Raw genomic sequence first — 20,674 nt, 5'->3', positions numbered from 1 at the left:
TCTTGAGATTGATGGCTTAGATCTCCTTCAAGATAGTTTGCTTTTGGGATGGACACTCTAATGGAGGCACAAAGAGAATTAAGATTCTCTATTGCCTTAGGTAATTAGGTTAAGTTGGAAAAATATGTAGAATAGGTTATTAAAATAACCTTTTTAACAAACCAAGCCAACCGGCCAAGCACAAGGCTCAACCGGCCAGCAAGGCCCACGACCGCATGCACACACACAGCGCAACGTATTTGCTATTAAATTATCCTTCGATAATTTATTTATCGTTTCGTACTTGACGATCCATTGTCGTACGATACGATTATTAGTTTTTCCTAGCTTACGACTATACGCAACACGATATATGATTTCACGATCCAATGTTAAATCGTATAATTATGTTTTCCGAACTAATATCCCAAAAAACTATTAAATGAATTTACTATTCATTTAAATCTTTGATCTGTTACATGCCAATGGTCTGAACTTATAGGTTCGGTAAAGAGTAAGTTGTGAGCCTAATTAGGATCAGAATCACTGATCGGAAGCATTGCTCCAGCCAGATGTTCCGATCACTTGATCTCACTGAATTAATTGTTCGTAATTAATCTGAACCTTTGGTACTAGACTAATGCACATTAGGTGAAGAACACATTTCCTTCAAAGGAAGAAAAAGACACGAAGCTCTTCTACCGAAGCAGAATATCGAGCCGTAGCTAGTGCAACGTCTGAAATCCTTTTGCTTCAAAATCTATTCCAAGAATTGAGGTTAACTCTCTTCCCTACCCCTGCAAAATACTTTGATAATTCTGGAGCTACTTACGTTAGTGCAAACCTTGTATTCTACTAAAAAATGAAGCATCTCGGGTTAGACTACCACTTTGTTCGTGAAAATGTCCAGTCGGGTAAATTGCGAGTGACGTACATATCTACCAATGATCAACTAGTAGACCCTCTTACTAAGCCACTTCCACGCTCAACGTATGTCTCCTTGGTTCGCAAAATTGGTGTCTCCACTTGGCCGACCATTTTGAGGGGGCGTGATAAGGATTGACCAAATCCTTAATTATAGGCTTTGATAAAGATCCTCCAAAATCAGTCTTGATATTATCTCAATACTCCTCATGATTCTAGCAATACTCTACTCACTGTATTCCTTAACATTAGCATTATATATTCCCATACCTTTCCTATTTGTATATACCTAGGACTACATATACTTCCACTCTTCTTAATGAAAGTAATACAATTCTTCTCTAAGTCTATACAATCTCTACATAACTGATTTTTCCAAAAGTGAAATTACCCATTTGTTTTCCTCTTGTATTGCAACACCGCGAAAAAAATCATAACCAGGGATTATTATTCTTCTATAAAACTCACCATGTCCATAGGGTATCCATAACATAAGATTGCTCCAACAAAAGACCAACACCAATCTTACTCCCCAATTTTCAATATTCTTTTAAAACTTGCTCCACAATTTTCATTTAAAAAAAAAATCAAAAGTACATGGGACTTTTAATTTCTTAAAATTAAGCATTACAGATTTAATTAAGAAATTCACAAACAAATCAAACAAATCCAGCAATTCAAAATTAAACAGAATTAAGAAATTTCAAGTTACAATAGATTGCACCAAAAAGGAAAAATGGCGAGAATGGTGAAATTTTATTAACCTCCTCTGTCACGACCATGAATGGTAAAGACACTAAGCTTGTGAATAATTGGAGTTGTTGTATGTTGATTAGACTAGAAAAGCGCAATAAAAGCCATGGTTTAGCTTCTTTTTTTCCTGATAAAATCTTGATTTGTATTAGGCGGGATTAAATGTACGGAGAGCTTGTGTTAAGGATGAAGTTAGTTGAGGAAGAAGAAAACAATATATTGTTGGGGATGAATCAGGAAACACTAAATGAGCTGTAGAGGAGTAAGAATGGAGGAAGGAGGGAAGAAGAGAGTGAAAAACAGAATAATAGATATCACGTGACATGCACATGTTAAGTCAATGCCGGAAGATGCAGTCAACGACCGGATTCTGGCCAAGGTGGTATTTGACAAAAAAAAAAAAAATATGATTTAGGTTTTTTCTTACAATTTTCTTTTTAAAAGGTGGTTTTTCACAAAATTGCTCTTTTAAAAGGTGGTTTAATTCTCACAAATTTGCCTATTAATTATTAATATTTTGCAAGAGAGAGAGACAATGTCCTTAGAAAATTCAAATGTTATTGAATGATGTCAGATATCTGGTGAATCAATTTGATGAAGTTTCTTCTCGTCATATATATCAGGAAGCCAATCGCACAACAGATTACGTCGCGTCCATAGATCACCATATTCCAACCAACCAAGGTATTGATCCTTATATAGACAATAAATTTTCTTAGTTTATTTCTTTAGATAAATTAGGGTATAGTCTTGATAAGAAGACTATTCTAACTTTTATATACTTTTCCTAAAAATAAAAATAAAATTAAAAAAAAAACAAAAACAAAAGAACAAAACCTCATCTACGGTATTGTACTGTACATCCAAACTAGCGCGTAAAAAGTGAAAAACAGAACTCACCCAAGGTAAAAAGTGACCTATGCCAAAGATAAAAGTGAACTCGACCAAAGATATAAGTGACCTTATTCGAGGACTAAAGTTACATTACTCAGGATAAATGTGACCCTTACAATAAACAATGAAGTGAACCAATACACAAGTGCAATATAGTAGGACATGTGGGGCTTGAACCCACACGATGTACCAGAGCCGGTTTTGAGGGTGTGCGAGGTGAGCGACGGAACATGGCCTCCAAATGTTTAGAATATAATATAATTAGTTTCCTTAATCTATCTATTACTATATACGAAGTACTAAAAGAGACACCAAGAATGACACGTGTCATTTCCTGGTGCGATTTTTTCCTGCCAAAATGTTTTATTTTTATTTTTTTACTTTAAAATAAATAAATTACATTACGTTTTTTTAGGAAACTAAGATAAAAATATATTTTAATTACCATAGATGTGTACTGCAAAATATATTATTGGAGGAAAGCTAAATCAATATTATTTTTTCCTTTATGATATAATTTTATTTATGTATTATTATAACTTTTTAATCTGATAAGAAATATAAAAAATATTGAAAAATGAACTTCTAATGTTAGTCTACTATTAATAATATAATACATGGTAACAGGTAAGTAAGAATGTTAATTAAAATAATAATACATGGTAAGTAGACTAACATATAAGTTTATTTATCAAGATTTTACTCAATTCAAAATATGTTGTATTTGACTAACTCGGTTATGCTCGGGTCTTTTCGAAAATTAATCTTGAGTCATTCGGATTTGTTTAACATTGTTAAATCCTTCTACATACAAGTAAACGACTATAATTTTTAACTTTGTATAGTATATGCAAATTTAGTTCATTTGAATATTTTTTTACACAACTTTGAATTTATACGTTTTCATATATCCTTTTTACTTTCATTTTTTCTTAATATCACAAGTCTTTTAATTACTATTAAAATAATAAATTGTTTTAGTAGTAGCCGTGCGTTGCACGGGCCCTAAACTAGTATAAACAAAAACAAAGTTGGATTGTGGTTAAGGCTTTATTGTATAGTACCCAAGGTCTTGGGTTCAATTCCCTACACAGGGCCCCATGGTCATGACGTCATTGTAGCCCCGGCACTGCGACGTAAAATATTGAACATTGCTCTACAATTTGAGCTAATAACCTTGAAAATAAGGTGATATATAACTACAATAAATAGAATTAATAACATCAATAAGGCAACTAAAAGAACATACTTCTATCAAAAAAAAAAAAAAAACTAAAAGAACATACATGTGTAGATACCAATCCTATTTTAAACCACCACTCAATATATTATCGTAGACGGGTCTTTTTTTTTAAGTTTGTGAAACCTTGTAGAAATGGAGGTGATGTAAGGAATCATAAATTAGACAAATTCACCTCGATTATCTCCTTCTCCAATTAACTCCATGTTCAATTTCTCTCCCCTCTCACTCTCACACTCTAGAGTCTTACTCTTACTCTCACTTGAAACTTGAAAGCTCCAAAGTTAATGACAAAAATTATCTCTCAATAAATTAATCGAAAAAGAGAATAAAGGTAGCTTTTCTTCATTATTCATCTGTAATCTTTTCTTTTCATACCCATATTTTAATTTGTTAATTGTTTTATAGCAGTAATTTTAGGGGAATAAAATGCTAGAAAGTTCATATTTTTTTCTGGCATTATTCGATTTATTTCTAATAATCTATAGTCTATTAGTGTTTGATTCTCTACTTTCTCAGGTTGTTCTATGCCATATTAATCTGTACTCTGAATTTCCATGGCGGAAATTGATCAGTAATTTTATTTTGGGTGGTGGTGGTGGTGGTGGTGCTTATGCTGGTAGTTGTTGAGGTGGCTGTTTGGGTATGGAAGATGGTTGTCAGATGAGATGTGGTCTCAAAGTTCCATGTTCGAGTTCGAGGGTTACTCATTCCTCGGAGCAATTTCAGCTTCAGGAGGCAAGGAATCAGGTAATTGTAATTGTGATTATGAGGTTGGATGATTTGCAATTTGCAAATTTTTTGACTTGCATGTTCAATATTTGTGGAAAGTCAATCATGGATGATAGATATGTCATATGTAGCTGAAAACTGGCATAAACTTTATTGTGTTGATGAAGAGCTATGTTATATGAACAATGCAGTATGTTTGATTAAGTGTACATTGTTTATTTAAGTCGGCTGACTTCTCGGTCATATGGAAGTGAAAGGTACATTTGATGTTCAATGAGAAAATTGAGAATGAATTTTTATGGATGAGAGATGATATGCATATACGAAATGAACTTGTAGCAAGTTTTTGTTTCACTTGGTTGATGTGTTCAACTTTGTCGACCTTTTTTTGAGTTCTAATGGTTTCACAAATATAGAGGATCTTCACCGTACAACCAGTTGTACATAGGCTATTTTGAGGTATATGTGCTCACAAGATCTAAGCACATGGGGGTAGAAATAACCTTGGTTGTACATAGAAAATTGCCAAAAATATAAGACTTAGATTAGAAGATAATATGGATTATCACAATGCAAAATGCATCCACATCTATAGTTTGCTGATTCTACAGTAGTCATTCAGTAGATGTGTTAGAACTCAGGAACATTTTCTAGAAAGTAGAAGACTGAAAAGTTACTACTATTTGGGAAACAAGATGCGTAAGTTTCTCATAAAATCCCCCTAGGTAAGTGGCCTAGAAATTCTACTTCCTTTGGTCAATGTCTCAATGATTTTAGAAAATCTCTTTCCTAGGCTTGCAATAAGAAACGACCGCTATGATACTACATATAGGGCTGTAGATATCAAGTAATGATGGTGCTTAAACCAAAAACTTGTGTCACCCTCAATACGGTCATCTATGTTTCTTTGGTTGAAAGTGAGGCACATTGGCCAATTATGACGGGACTCTAAACTTCAACATTAGTTTCCATCTAACTGCCAAGGACTTGACATGTTATTACTTCTGATTATGTGATTCTTATCAATACATGGTGGTCGTTGCCAATAGTTCAAATTGCATGCAATCCTTGCATGATTAATAAAATGATAGATTGATAGCTGCCGGACAAATTATATTTGACCTATTTGTGGTCTGCAGATGAATATGAACACGAACCACTGTATCCTTCCCCATGATGTACGAGAACAAGGGCCACTGTCTCCTCAGATTAAACAGGCACCCACATCCAATATATTGAATTTTGGCTCATGCAAGCCAATGCACCTTGAAACCGGAAGTTCCTTCCACTCTCTGTCATCAGCCCCGCCTCTCTCGCAATATGATTTCCAGCGGCAGTTTAATATGCATTCTTCCAGTCATGGCTGCATTCCAGATACTTCTGCTCAGGGTAATGTTGGCAAAATGCCAACTTGGGCATTGTTTCAGAATAGTACAAACTTTAATGCAAGAGATGGAGTAGACGTTCACCCTATTTTCCCTTCGAGACCTGTCATGAATGCCAATAATGGTAGTAGTCATGGCCTATGTGACGACATCAATGCTCTGAGGCAATTAATCACTCATCCTGGCTCCAGGAATGAAAGTGGAATCAATACTTCTTTGCAAAAAGGGGTAACTTGTGCTCCTACAAGAAGCAGTAATTTGCCAGATGCCTCTTTGCAAACACCATCGTCTGTCTATAATAAACAAAGTTCAGTTGCGGGTGGCTGTCCTCGTGTCTTCTGCATGGGTGCAAGTGAGTTTGATTCTTCCGTTCTCAATCTTAATATTTACCGATGCTTTGCTTTGTTATCTGAATCTCCCTGTGTGATCAATTTAAAAGGTGGAGATCTACTTCTCAGCAACACAGGTGTTTTTGGTATTCTGTGCTCATGCCATGGTTTGCACATGTCAGTATCTGAATTTTGCGAGGTAATCTGAAAACATAAAAATTGGTATCTGTTTGTAGTTTCCACATGGCTTTCGGCTGTCTTGTCTATATCTCTCCTGTTGCAGACCTCTGAACTCTCATTCTGCTTCATTCTAATGATTTATCACACTATGCAGCATTCAGGGTTATCTGATGTTAATCCCGGATATGCTGTACGCATGGATAGTGGGGAGAGCATTGCTCAATGGCGTAAGGTGTACCTCCAAAATTTCGGGGTAAGATGTTAATGGAATTCATTTGGAATATATTCCTGAAGTGGACTTCTATAATCTGTAAAACATATGCTTGTTGTGACTTGGAGCTTTTAAGCATTCATTTTCTTCTTTCCACCTTCGTTCACATGGTTATGTCCCATTTGCGTTTTGTCTTTGCACACTCAGTTATCGAATGATTCTGTGCCTTTCATGTATATCTTGATAGCTAATTACTGTAGATTGATGTCTAAAGTGAAAATTTCTTTTGCCCACCTGCTAACTTGTATTCCAAATTTCCAATTGGTCTTCCATAAAAGTGTCTGCTCCCTTTGAATGTGTACCTATCTGCGCACTTGAGTACTTGCAGGTCATAGGACTTAGCTGTATTGATACTTCATATAAATAATTTCTTCGTAGTTTCTTGACCAAGTATCAAAGTAATGAAAATTAATATGAACTGAAACTTCAAAATGTTAGATAGAACCCCAACAATCCTTTCTTATACTTTGCAAGGAGTTGGACATGGCCCGATCTTACAGACTTCTTTTACTAAAGCAAAGTGTCAAGTATGTTGGCTATATTTTACCTTGCCGACTGTAGCTCATTTTTGCTTGCTTCTTTTGCATTAACTTTTATTTCATATTGCATGTATTTTGAACATGGAGATTAGGGGTGATATTTTTATGGTGATTTAGATTAGGGCTCCAGGGGATCATAGAGGATGGGACTGGCCGGAAAGATTGTTAGCAACTTCTGGCTTGACAAATAGCAGCATGGCTGTTGCTGACAGGAGGAAGGTTTTTGACATGTCTAGTCTGTTTAATTCATCTGCAGAGTCTTCTCTGCAGCCTCAGAATAATGTGTCCACAAGTAGACCTCGATCAACCCAGGAATTTTCTAATCAAATCTTAAAAAATGCTCAAATGGAAAATGGTTGTAACCACTGCAACATGGGAACCTCCCGGAGGAACTCACACAATATGACAGATGATCCAAAAATAGCTAGCCCTACTCTAAGAAATTCGAAGCCTTCATTGCCGAGTGACAAAGAAGGATCAGGGAATGGTTGCCACTGTGAGAATTCGTTTAGTTCTGCGTTTCAGAACTTGCAGAGTGTTGGCTCCAGGGAAAACAATAGTTCAAAGGATAAAGTTGTTCTGCAGAGAGGTCCTTTCTCTTCGAGCATTGATTTGAAGCTTGGACAGCCATCTCAGTTGAGTCGGGGTACAGGACCAATTGCTCTAACAACTGTAAGACATCACACTAGTGGAGTCCAAGCAGCAACTGTGCAGGAAAAGCTGAATCAAAATTGTGCGTTGAGAGAACTTTTCTGAGTCTATTTTCTATGCAATTTGATTACTGCTCGACTCTGTTTTTGTATACTTACATGTTATAGTGCCTCTTCATGCAACAGCAAATTCAAAGGTTTCTGAAAAAAACACGCAGCACTTGTTTTGCAAATTTGCGGCGGATTTTAGCAGAACAAAAGAATTATTCCTAGCAGGCCCTTTAAATAATGCACCAACTTCATTCCTGGCAAGCCCTCTGAATAATGCACTGATTTCTACAAACAGTATTGTTCATGCGGAGCACTTGAAAGACGGATTGTATAGTAGTTCTACAATGTCCGTGCCGGTTCGCTCTTCTAATAATACAGCTGGAGGGAATTTGTATAATAAGGAAATTAACAAGAGGAAGACAGACAACCATTCTTTCAGTCCTCGGACGCTTCATTACCAGCCTTGTTTAGATAGGTCTGTACTGATAGATTTCTCGTGTAATGGAGATGCACCAATCAGACCTTCAGACATCAATAAATCAGCTTTGCCAAATAACATGGGCAGAATCAGGGATGCTACATGTGGGCGTGAAGGATCCATTGTTGGGAGTGAATCAGGATCTAGGCTTTATGCTAAAGAGATGGAAAGTTCTGGTTTTACTGGAAATGGGAAATCCTGTAATCCTAATGGTTGTGCATTGACTTCTGCAAAGTTTACCATACCTGAGACAGGTAACATCCCGTCAGGTGTCTCTGGTGCATCAAACTATGTTGGGAACACCTGTAACCTGGCAAGCAATCCTGATCGAGATCAGTTCTCCAATAAATTGAAAAATTCATCTTTTAATTTTAGAACAACTCCTACCCTGCAGGCAACTTCCTCTGGCTTCACCCCTTTATCCACATTCCTGGCTCCAGGTTATGGTTCTGTGTCTTTCAGCAAAGATGTTGAAGCTGTAAACTCACGTATCAGAGATGAGAGTTTGAAACTTCTTTCTTTGAGGAATGTAGAGAAATCATTCAAGGAAAAGCCCATGGATGCTTCCCTTGTACTTGATCAGCCATCAAGAATTCATGCCGACAAAAGACAACAAAGCGAGAACTGTAAAATTCCTGATTTGAGAGCACATGCTTTATTTTTTGATCACGGGTCTTTCGAAGAACAAAGACATGGTCGTCCATTTTCTGTTGGACACATTGTCTCACCATCCTTCCTGCCAGATGTTGGTCATAAGAAAGGTGAGAATGTTTAGAGAAGTATGGCAGAAGGCAAAACACGTAATTATTTTCCCCAATAGAAACATATAATTGTTGTCGTGGAATTTGGGGGACTTCAAATAGTGTTTTGTCTGTACAGGTGAGAATTTGGGTGCTGTTACTGAAGAGACGACGTTACTTTCTAAGTTAGCTGACAATTATAACGAAGATCCATGTAATCGACAGCCAAAGCAACAATCTTCACTGAGGTTATCTTTCATTTTTATTCAACTCTAATAGTGACTATTAGATAATATTCTTAATGTTTTTCTCTACTAGGAAGCTCTACCTGGTGTAATTAGCAGATTCTTCACAAAATCCTTTTGATGTACAAACTTATGTAACTCGTATTAAAATCAAAAGATCTGCAGTTCAAATGTCTAGGTAAAGAAGAGTTTTCTTTTGAAACTATTAAAACAATAGTTGAAACCTTTTACGTAAATTCTGGAAGTTTCTGCAAAATGTTTTTAAGTGAATCCCGAAAGACAAGTAGCTACAAGCGAACAACTGTGGAAGTGCCAAACCTGCCTTAAGTTTTGCATCAGTGAGACTAATTGAGACTCTTTTGGCGGTGACATATAAAAGTGGAGTGCATCACCTGTCTTCTGGTTTTTATGTACAGTTATGTGAATATTTGCTAAATGGTCTAACTATATTTCCGTGTGTCCCAAAATTCACTAAGCTGTTACATCCAGTTTTAATATTTCCTTGTTTGTTGCATCTTTTTTGACAGTGTTGAAAGACAAGAAAATATGGAATGTGGTTGTAACATGGTGAAAAGGTGCAATGGAGGATCTTGTCATATTTCAGCCAAATGCAGTTACAATGTTCAGACAGTGTGTTCGAAGAGAAATCAAGAAAACATTGCAGTTGTTGAAACCCCTAGATATAGTAGTTCAAGGATTTCTGAGGACCGCGTGTTTATTGAAAAGACAACTGGGGTAGAATGCAATCAAAAGGAAAAGGAACTTAAATTCAAATCTGATTGCGGAAATTCTCAGTGGATAGATGTTCCTTCCAAGGCATATACAGTTTCGAAAATGATATGCCAGGATGCACCAACACATTTATTGGACACTAGGGAAGAGTCTGAAACTAACTTGAAAGAGCTTGCTGCTAAAGGTATTTTCAAATCGGACCAGGCAGCTGAGTTGTTGAAAGTGAAAGAATTGTCAAACATTTCTTCTGGATGTTCTGCACCAGTTGTTACCCAAGAATCTAATGAGGTCAACATGATTGATTCTGGAACTGTTGGTGGCTGTCATACTATGTATGGCAATGGCCAAATAGCAGATCAAGGATCATCTGCTATTTCCAGAAGTTCTTCTTCCGTTGAAGCAATTGATAGTGTTAGAAGTTCAATTCTTGTTTGTGACGGTAAGACTAAATCTACCGAAGATACATCTTTGACGGTGTCGGAAAATGTAGCACATCACGAAGGAATCAATGAATTTAGGCAAACATATTCAAATGAATTGCAAAATTTTACCGTCTCTGGAGGTAGTTCTGATGAAGTATCTAATAATACTCAGAATGATGATGGATTTAAGCGTACAAAGAGAAAGCGTACCACTAAATGGAAGACGCTAGGAGCATCATTCACCGTCTCAAATCAGTCTAATCAGATATCATCGAAGATGCATAGTGTTAACTCAAGTTATAACAGTCTCAAGCAAGGGAGGTCTGCCATGGTTGCAGCCAAAATGCTTTCTCGTAAAAGAGATTTAAATAGGATATATAACAGTGTGGAGGGTGGGCCCAGCAATCAGAGACTATTGGAGGACAATGATCACTCCATCGACATTCCAGAAAATGCTATTGTCAAAAACTTAAAACAGGTTAAGGCTACTGAAGCTGACAAGGCTACTAAGGCTGTAAAGGTATATAGTTTGGACAATTCAACTTCCAATAGAACTTTGAAGAACAGTGCAAAAGGCTGCCAACAGGCGAAGCCTGTAGCTTGTGGAAAGTACGGTATTATATGTGATCAGGAATTAGATTTTGACCAATTAAGGCCACCTAAAATTGTTCCTCTGAGCCAGGTTCTAAAAGCTTCCGAAAGACATGCTAAGTTTGAGAAAGAACCTGTGTTACCTTCAATAAGAAAGAAGAAGAATGTTCGTTGCAATGGTGGAAGAAAACTCCCTGATCTACCATTTAGTTCCCATCGATCCCAAGGTAGCCAATTCAATAAGTTTTCATCATGTCATAGTCGGGAAGGTGCTTCTATTCTGGAGACTCAGCAAATGCACCTGGACAATACACAATCTGATGATCCTGATGCATCAGAAGAAGGTGGAGCTGATGGAGGTGAAAGAAATCTAAGTGTTTCAACCTCTCGCCCAGCTGCTATATCAAAGACGAAGGAAATTCGTATGCGCAGCCTCTATGAGTTGTCTATGAGAGGTATCAATTTAATATTTAAGGTTTAATTATGTCATAGATCAGTATTCTTTACTGTGGCATCTGGTTTCATATGTGCAATCTTGTAGTGACCATGTTACTCTCTGTCTGTTTGGTACTAATTATCTGTGCCCTTGCATGCATCACAAGTTCACAACAGCAACAAGAGCTAGTGATGTCCCTTTACATTTTAATGTTCATCACCTTTCTAGTATTATTTTACTTGCATTTTGGATGCAGACTATAGGCCTCTAGCTGATAGCTCTGTTGCTTATGGGAACAAGATATGGGTGCAAAATGTATTTGAGCTTGTATGACAATGAGGTTTTTTACAGTTGGGTAGTTAAGAGAATCCCTTAATTTGTAAACAACTCTTTTGGATCCTGATACTTTCTGTGTAATGAGTTGTTTATGATTGTGATGCTGTATTGCTGTTCCTTTCCCATTAGATGAATAAATATTGTGTAATAAAAAGGTCGAATGGGAGATGTGCTGTGTCCAGGTAGATATAAATTGAGAAAGAGGTGCTAGTTGCCAAAGATCTAAGTGTTTACCTACTTTAAGGCATTGTACTTGTCTAATACTCCCTCCGTCCCTAAAAGATTGCCCGACATTCCTTTTTGGGGTGTCCCTATTTGTTTTCCCCATACCTTATTTAATAAAATTTCGCACTTGCTCACTCTCTATCTCTCTCCTCACAGGCTCACTTTACCAATCCATGTTCATATTTTACACCCAAAAATTAATAAAGTGAAGTTTGATATTTGGGGCAATCTTTTAGGGACGGAGGGAGTATATAACTTCCTCCGTTCTTTATTACTTGCACCATCTGGTTTTTTGTAATATTTTGTGACTATAGGGGGAAATCTAGTCATGTGGGATATTTGTAGTTTATCTTAATTTACACTTTTAAAATATCAGATTTTGTAATTTTACTTGGAGATAATAAAAGATGTTAACGGTCAAATTTATTCATTGATAAGCGTGAAACTCCTAATGGTGCAAATAAAAATGAATGGAGGAAGTGTACCTTAGCTAAATGTTCTTAGCTAGGTCCTCCCATGTCTTCTGCCTGCTCCCTCCATGGCATAACCCGGATCAAATATAGGGTCAGTTCTCTTTTCTACTCTCCTTATAATGCCTAAAACCAATCTACCATGTCTTTGATGCATATTCTCACTTGTACTCTGGTTTTTTTGTTTTGATGTTGAATTCTTTACGTTAATTTACTGACGGAACAAAATTTGAGTTTTTCTGCAGGTAACAAATTCATATCTTCAGATATCAGTCGTTCTCAGAATATAATGAGTGCTTCATCAACAGTATGTGAACTGGAAATGAACACACAGGAAAATGCTGGAAGAAGTGAAGGTGGTGAACATAGAGCTTCTGGTAAAAGGTGAGGAGATCATAGAGTTTTGATTCTTCTTAATAATAAGCTGAAGTATTATTTTCTGTTATAAGTGTGGATTAAGTCCTGCCATGATTTTTCTTATCTGTCTGGTTTTTGCTTCTTTGATTCAGATCCTGTAGAAAACTGCACTGTAGTTCTCTGCTTACGAAAATGGATAAATTATGCTGCGTGTGTGGAATCTCAAACAAAGACAATGCCAACTGTTTGTTGGAGTGTGGACATTGTTTAATCCAAGTATGCAACAGCAATCGGAACCTCAGCTAGTCCCTCTTGTTGTAGTTTGACTAGTGTTTAAAAAAGGGCAAAGCGCACTAAAGCGATATGAGTCCTAGAGCTTAAGCTTAAAGCGCAAGTGCAAAGCGCTAGCTTCATCGAAGCGAAGCGCACTTTTTAAGAATTCAAGAATTCTTTACCATTATGGATATATATATCTTACTAAAATAACCACAAAAACACATAAACATCAGATTTTCTTCCCTGTTGCTCCTTGTTTTAACAAAATGAAGCATATAACATAGTTTTTATCATGTAATATCCACTAGGAAACAAGTATACTATGCTATTTTCAAAAGGATATGTCATCTTCTTTTTTTGTTCTTTTTTCTTTTCTTTTGGACTCTTGGGCCACTTTCTATTGTTAAGGATTAATACTTTAATAGGATGTGGTCCAATAGACAATAACAACATATAAAAAACAAATATTTTAACGTGAAAATTTGAAAAAAAAGAAGAATTTCAATGAAGCTCAAAAAAGCGCTCTTCATACGCTTTTTGCGCTTCATGCGCTTAAGTACGCTTCGGTGCGCTTTTTCACAAACGCTTCGCTCAGACCTAATTAAGCCCTTTGCCCTAGAGCTTTGAGCTTCAGCGCTTAAGCGAGCTTTAAGCGCGCTTTTTTAAACACCAGAGTTTGAGATGATTTATTTAATTTTTAATTTCTGCATGAATTTACAGATCCATCAGGCTTGTTATGGAATTTCAAGAGTGCCAAAAACTGATTGGTATTGCAGACCATGCAGAACAAGCTCTAAGGATGTTGTAAGCTTATATTTCCAATTTTCATTTTTTTTTTTTTTTTTGGCGTGATTCTGAAAATGTTCATACGAATAGCTGCCTTCGCTGGGTAAGAAAGCTCCAGAATTCACTTACAACTTATATTTATCCAATTCTACGCTAGTTATCTTTTGGGCCAAAGGAATGCAGTCTTCAAGGAAATGTTTATTAAGACTCATAAAAACTTTTGAGAATAGAATGGGTGTGACTTTCAGTAACAGTAACACATGGAGGTTCTTATAAGTATTATCGTGGAAGGTGAGACAGAAATAGTTTCTAGCACATTCAGCAACGGAAAATAGAAATATCTTGTTGCTAGAGAAGAAAGAGGTAGGATGTCAAATAATTAGGAAAAGTGATGGTGGGATTTAGTCTATATAGATCTCGGGAGGACTTATTGCAGATGTTGGCAGGGGTCCCTCAACTCGGCGTTTAGTCTTTCTAACAAACGGATAGGGCTTATTGCTGATAATAGTAGGGATCCCTCTTCTAGTGTTCAGTCTCTTGAAAACTGAGAGGATTTGCAGCAGATGCATATCAGTTGTATGCATCTCTTCCCTTTTCCTTTCTCTCTCCATCTGAGAAATTAGTCATGTAATAGATTGAAGAATTCAAGAGAAATAATAAGGAAAGAAAAGAAGAGAAAATGGGGAAGTGGAGATTGTAATATTGATGCTTCTAAATCATCAATACACTGCTTAAAGGAAACAGGTAAACAGTCACTTTTTTTCTGAATGCCCTCCTCAGTTGCTATCACTGGCAAGGCTGATGTTGTCTTCTAAAAAATTCTGACATATTCTGATATTCATCTCAATTCCATGCACTGCTCCTCACCTCAAGATGGTTTCCTAATTTAGGAGAAAGGATACTTGTGTAGAAGATATAAGAGGGAGACTATAATACATTTCGCAGTTCAGATTAAAAATTTAGATTATTTTGAGAAAACATTTACTTACCATCATGCCAGTACATCAGTGTCTGTATCTTATGAGAAGAAAGTTATATTATATTGTATTTAATAGCAAAACATGCTTGCAGGAGGGTCGTCAGTACTTCACCCCCCCCCCCCCCCCCCCCCCCCCTCTTATTGTGAGACTCTAGTTCCTCTCCTGATTGAGAAAGCCACTGCAGACAATTTCTCTAAGCACTTCCATTTTTCCTGCTTTTACCTATATACATAATATGTAATGTTGCCCATGAAATCATTTCTGTTATCAGACAAGTTTTCTTGAATTTTCCAGCTTTTCTTTTGTTTACTTCATTGAATAAGTTGTATCCATTAGCACTAAGGAAGTTTTGTTGTGCTCTCACTATATGAATGGAGATTGAAGAGTGAGTTTGCATGTCGTACCTTTTGTATCTATATCATTTCAGTTTTGTGTTATGGTATAAAGTTCCATTTCTTTTTTGTTATTTTGTGGGCTAGTAATTAGAATTTTTTGTGTCAGCCAGTTTATCTTCTTGCACGGTGAAAGCGTTTGATGATCTCCACATCTAGACTAAAGTGTCACTATATGATGATTTTCTTGGTTTAAAATGCTCTTTTGAAAGTTATACTTCCTATCTATGTTCATATTCTCATGAACTTTCTTCCTTGAGTTTCTTTGTCTGCCTTTTGAGTTCTTAACATAAAGTGGAGAGTTTAGTGGCATGTTAAACTGCTTCTGTGATTAAGAGAAAAGAGTGGGAAGTGTTCAGAACACTCTTGTGGAACTGTGGAAGTTATTCAAGATCAAAGTAAAAATATCTGAAATGTGTGAATGTGGTAGATGTCCAATTTGAATAATTTGATCTTGTATTATGTTCCTGATGGTATGGAGTATTAAATTAAACCTTATCAGAACTCAGAAGCAGTAAGAGTCCTACTTATATCAAAGGATTATGAGGTGCTTAACATGGGGTTTTATTTGGTCTACTATGATGAGGGTTTAGCTTACTGAAAAGGAGGTGCTGCTCCAGCACATGTGCTTTAACTATGTCATTTGTTCATAAAATTTGTTTATCTTTTTCTCTTTCTTTTTATTTTATCTGTTTCGTTCCTCTATTGGTTTTAAGCAACTTATAGTGATGGTTTATCCACTTTAGGCTTGTGTCCTCTGTGGTTATAAAGCTGGAGCCATGACTCGTGCATTTGGCAGCCGTAATGTGGTGAAAAGTCTTTTGAAAGCATGGGATATTAGGACAGAACCCCATATTATGAATTTGGGTTCTGCTGAAGCCTTGTATGGTGAGTCTTCTAGACTGCTCCCCATGTTATGAGTACCAATGATAACAATGTCTGCCAATCACATCAAATTTGCAGTGTGATGAGTATTAATATCAGTCCTTTCACAGTTCCAGCAAAGATGGAGTGTCGAAACAATTCAGAAAGTGCAACGTATCAGCCCTGTCCTTCAATAAAACCAGTGGTGCATAATAGCATAATATCAGGATTGTTTGATCCAACTGTCAAGCAGTGGGTCCATATGGTGTGTGGACTATGGACTCCAGGAACAAGATGTCCTAATGTGGACACCATGAGTGCCTTTGATGTTTCTGGTGTTTCCCTTCTGAAAGACTACATGGTAAGCATGTTGTTCCTCTGTAGATAGAATATCAAATACGGAGTATATAACGAAAAGAAAGAATAAGTAAATATCAGACATCATTTTGCGTCAGCTCTGCTTTTCCTACCCCCCCCCCCCCCCCCCCCCCACACACACACACACAAAGAGGGAAGAAAACTTTTTTTTCGTAATCAAAATTTCAAGTTTCAATACGACCGAGCATTATGTGGCATGTGACTATTTTTTCCATTCTCCCCAAGGTTTTCACATGCAATTACTTTGTTCCAGGTTTGCTACATATGCAAGCGGCCTGGTGGTTCATGCATACGGTGTTGTGTTGAGACGTGTCATACTCATTTTCATCCATGGTGCGCTCATCAGAAGGTAAGGCCTGTACAACAATGCTTACATAATGCTCCTAGATAGGTGACTTGATGAACCATTTTCTTTACGTGTAAAATTCAATTAGACCTCAATCAACAAATTTTTTTTCCGTATACAACATCAATCACCTCAACAAGAGCTTCTTCTATCCATACTAACCTTAGCTAGCTTGTAGACAACCGCATTACCCATAATGCTCCTAGATAGGTCAATTGATGACCCTTTTCTTTACACTTAAAATTCAAATATTCAATTACACCTCAATCAACAAATTATTTTTGTATACAACATCAATCACCCCAACAGGAGCTTCTTCTATCCATACTAATCTTGGCTAGCTTGTGGACAACTACATTACCCTCTCTTTTGACATGTGTAAGGGAGTAACAAAAGAAATCATCTATAAGTTTTAGAATGTCATTAGCAACATTTCCAGAGCACTAGATTTCATTGATGAAACGGTACTTCTCTTAAATTGAAACATTCTCTTTAATATATTCTTTTTCTAATTTACTGTAAACTACAAGTTCACGGTAAATCTAAAATTATAGTTTCATCAATAAATTTTTTATTTAACAAATGATTACAGAATGAACTGCTAACATTCAAACATATTCTGTAACTATCTTACAAGCTCTCAGTTTTAGTCCTTGCTGGATTTTTCTTTAAGAAAATTTATTTTGAACGGAAGCTGGTCATCTTTAGTTTCTCTGCTTAATAGGATGGAATAACGCTTTGTTCTCCCGAGCTTAATTTTGTTTAACTTAACTATTTTTGTTTAGCTTTACATACTTCTTGCTGAACTTTAACTTATTTTTCTAAAACTTAAGCGAACAAAGCCTAAGTGAGGATAGCTGGATAGGAGGGAAATAAAACGAAGAAGTGTGAAGGGTAAAGAGCTAGTCAAGGCGGTCATTTTCATGTTATGGCTAGTGGTGATGTGACCTTGACTGGAAAGATAGCTTTCTTGGGTGGGAAGCTGCTTCAATATTTAAGGAAAAACTATGCTTAAAGAGCTAGAAACAAGTTTTTGCAAAATTATCAACTTATTATTTTGGTGATATAGGAGTTCTCAGATATGCCTGTTTTACAGGATGGTGGATGGATCTGGTTAGACTGTTACTTTTGAGTCGTTGAAAGAAGTGTCTGATGATAGTTGTTAATGGCATCAGTATCTTACTCTGTTGCTTGCAGGGTCTGCTGCAAAGTGAGGTTGAAGGAGTTGACAGGGATCAGATTGGTTTCTATGGAAGATGCTTTATTCATGCTGATTCCAGAGCTTGTCATGTAGAGAATGATAATGATACTAACAAGGCCGATTCCGAAACTGAGCGAGAAGGAGAACCAACTTGTGCCAGAACAGAGGTACAAGTGTTGTAAACTCTTTGAACTTTATCTCTTTATGATACATAATATTCTTATGATGTGAATGGCTCTCTACCAGGGTTATAAGGGGAAAAAACAGGGAGATGTGCAGTATTCTTCCTATCAACGTAATGGTAAGGATGGGTGCCTTGTCACTCAGGTGCAATTAGACGCATGGCTTTACATCAATAGACACAAGCTGAGCAAGAATAAGCAGCCTAAACCTCCAATTTCAGATGTAGACCATGATTATCGGGTATGTAAAGAGTTAAATATAAATTCTTTCTTTGAAACTGCAGCATGGATATCAAACATTGTCTCAGTATACTTGTCTGTAACTTATGCTGTCAAAACTGATGGTTGTTGCATCCTGTAGCAATTACTTTTGGGGATTCAACAACTGACTAACAGAAATGCACAAGTGATTTTTATAATTTTTGTCTTTGCATTTGGCTGTAGTTCCTTCCTCAAAGGGTTGTGTTATCATTGCATAGATGACAGTTAACTCTTATACATGTAAAACATCTTTGCAGAAAGAATATGCTCGATACAAACAAGCAAGGGACTGGAAACATTTGCTAGTGTATAAATCTGGAATTCATGCTCTTGGTCTGTACACTTCTCAGTTTTTTCAGCGTGGTGCTATGGTATGAAATTTCATCCTCAGAAAAAGAAAACTATGTTTTACCCTGCTATAGTGTTTAGACTTGACGACTTCCATTACGAATATGCTATTCTAATCACATTTGATCTCTTAGGTTGTTGAATATGTGGGTGAGATAGTGGGGCACCGTGTTGCTGATAAAAGAGAGAGTGAGTATCTTTCTGGAAAAAAGCTTCAGTATAAGAGTGCATGTTACTTTTTTAGGATAGACAAAGAACAGATTATCGATGCTACCTGCAAAGGTGGGATAGCTCGATTTGTCAACCATTCTTGCCAGGTAATATGTTGTTTTGATCACTGAACAAAATATTGTTTTGTTCTGAAGCTTCTTTTTTATCTCATGCACACACTTCAAGTCTTCATTCAATGCTGACTGGGTTTTGTTCATGTCATTTTCTGTGGTCAGCCAAACTGTGTTGCCAAAGTGTTGACTATCAGGGGCGAGAAAAAGGTAACGCAACAGTTCTTTATTTCCTTGTTATATATCTGAGCTTCACCAAATGCTAATGGGATCACTCAACTTAAACATTATGCATTTGCCAAAGTATATTACACATGTTGAATCTGCAGAGAGATGGAGGAATTATAACAAGGCCCATAACAGAGTTGATAAATATTCCTTTTTTTCTTTTTCCGGAGGATGACCCATTGACCATATTAATCATATAGCTACTTAACATACAGATATTCTGAGTTGCTTTATATTGACACTGCAGGTTGTATTTTTGGCTCAAAGAGATATTTACCCTGGGGAGGAGATCACTTATGACTATCACTTCAATCGTGAGGATGAAGGTAAGAAAATCCCCTGTTTCTGCAATTCAAAAAACTGCAGGCGTTATTTGAACTAGATGAAGATGTAAATTCAATGGGCAACAATGTTTTATTAGTTACCATAATTTAGTCTGTTGTACAAGTTTCAGTTTCAAAATTTTTGATGTAAATACTAGGTGATTGCACCTTGTGGTAAATGTTAATATAGCTGTAAAAATTCCATTCTAGTCGATGTTATTGGCCAGGTCTGACATCTGAGTTGGGTAAAGACTTTGACTTATTTGATGGCATCCAAGGAAAAGAAATTTTGTCTTGAACCAAATCAGCCGAGGAAGTAGTGGGTGATGACAGGATTAGAGGTCTGATATATGTACCCAAGCATTGGGTCAAGTTCTGCTGTATTGGTTGAACCAGAAGGTTCTTAATCCAGGTCTGGTTCAGTGGGTCGCTGAACCGAGCGATGGCCTGGTGCACTTTTGGTCATGAAAGATCTTTGATAATGATTACAAAGGCACTCAAAAGAGTTTCATTGCATGAGAGTAATCTTGCTAAGAAGTGGGCATTTAATTTGTGACTAGGAAAATTGGAAAAACTAGCTTATACTACTTGGTATCTCATCATGATTTTTAGAAAGATTGATGCTTTTAGGCCTTTTTCGATACCTAAAAAATTGTGGTTCTATGTAGGAGTACAAGTTAAGATATGAAAATCGAAGTGATAAACAGTATGACCTTAATTACATGTTGATTCTTAAGTTGCGTTGAGATGGCCCATGCGCATGAGCAGACGCTTGTGCCGGGGAATGGTAATGGGAGATCAGCGTACAGCACTAGTAAAAAAACGGAGACTCAAGATAATAATCAAATCTACAAACATAGATGAAAGAG

The 20,674-nt window shown here is 36.6% G+C and overlaps 1 protein-coding gene across 3 annotated transcripts; it reads left to right on the top strand.

The window, feature by feature from the left end:
- The first annotated feature begins 3,935 nt into the window (after positions 1-3,935).
- Positions 3,936-20,019, top strand: LOC110801182 (uncharacterized). 3 transcript variants are annotated; one of them, XM_022006509.2, is made up of 21 exons: positions 3,936-4,124; positions 4,310-4,540; positions 5,662-6,259; positions 6,347-6,435; positions 6,571-6,669; positions 7,344-7,959; positions 8,063-9,166; positions 9,285-9,393; positions 9,918-11,590; positions 12,848-12,986; positions 13,112-13,235; positions 13,956-14,039; positions 16,140-16,281; positions 16,389-16,618; positions 16,889-16,984; positions 18,179-18,349; positions 18,429-18,605; positions 18,883-18,996; positions 19,108-19,290; positions 19,420-19,464; positions 19,730-20,019. In XM_022006509.2, the coding sequence occupies exons 2-21, from the start codon at positions 4,436-4,438 to the stop codon at positions 19,862-19,864; spliced, it is 6,033 nt and encodes a 2,010-aa protein (XP_021862201.2). In that variant the 5' UTR covers positions 3,936-4,124; positions 4,310-4,435; the 3' UTR covers positions 19,865-20,019. The 3 variants fall into 3 exon arrangements, with proteins under 3 accessions (XP_021862201.2, XP_056694630.1, XP_056694631.1); XM_056838652.1 differs by lacking the exons at positions 3,936-4,124; positions 4,310-4,540 and having other exon boundaries at positions 6,039-6,259; positions 7,349-7,959; XM_056838653.1 differs by lacking the exons at positions 3,936-4,124; positions 4,310-4,540; positions 5,662-6,259; positions 6,347-6,435 and having other exon boundaries at positions 6,572-6,669; positions 7,483-7,959.
- Positions 20,020-20,674: the final 655 nt, after the last annotated feature.

The sequence above is a fragment of the Spinacia oleracea genome, chromosome 1 (assembly GCF_020520425.1).
Source record: "Spinacia oleracea cultivar Varoflay chromosome 1, BTI_SOV_V1, whole genome shotgun sequence".
Taxonomy (NCBI): domain Eukaryota; kingdom Viridiplantae; phylum Streptophyta; class Magnoliopsida; order Caryophyllales; family Amaranthaceae; genus Spinacia; species Spinacia oleracea.
This window is presented reverse-complemented; position numbering and strand designations above follow the sequence as displayed.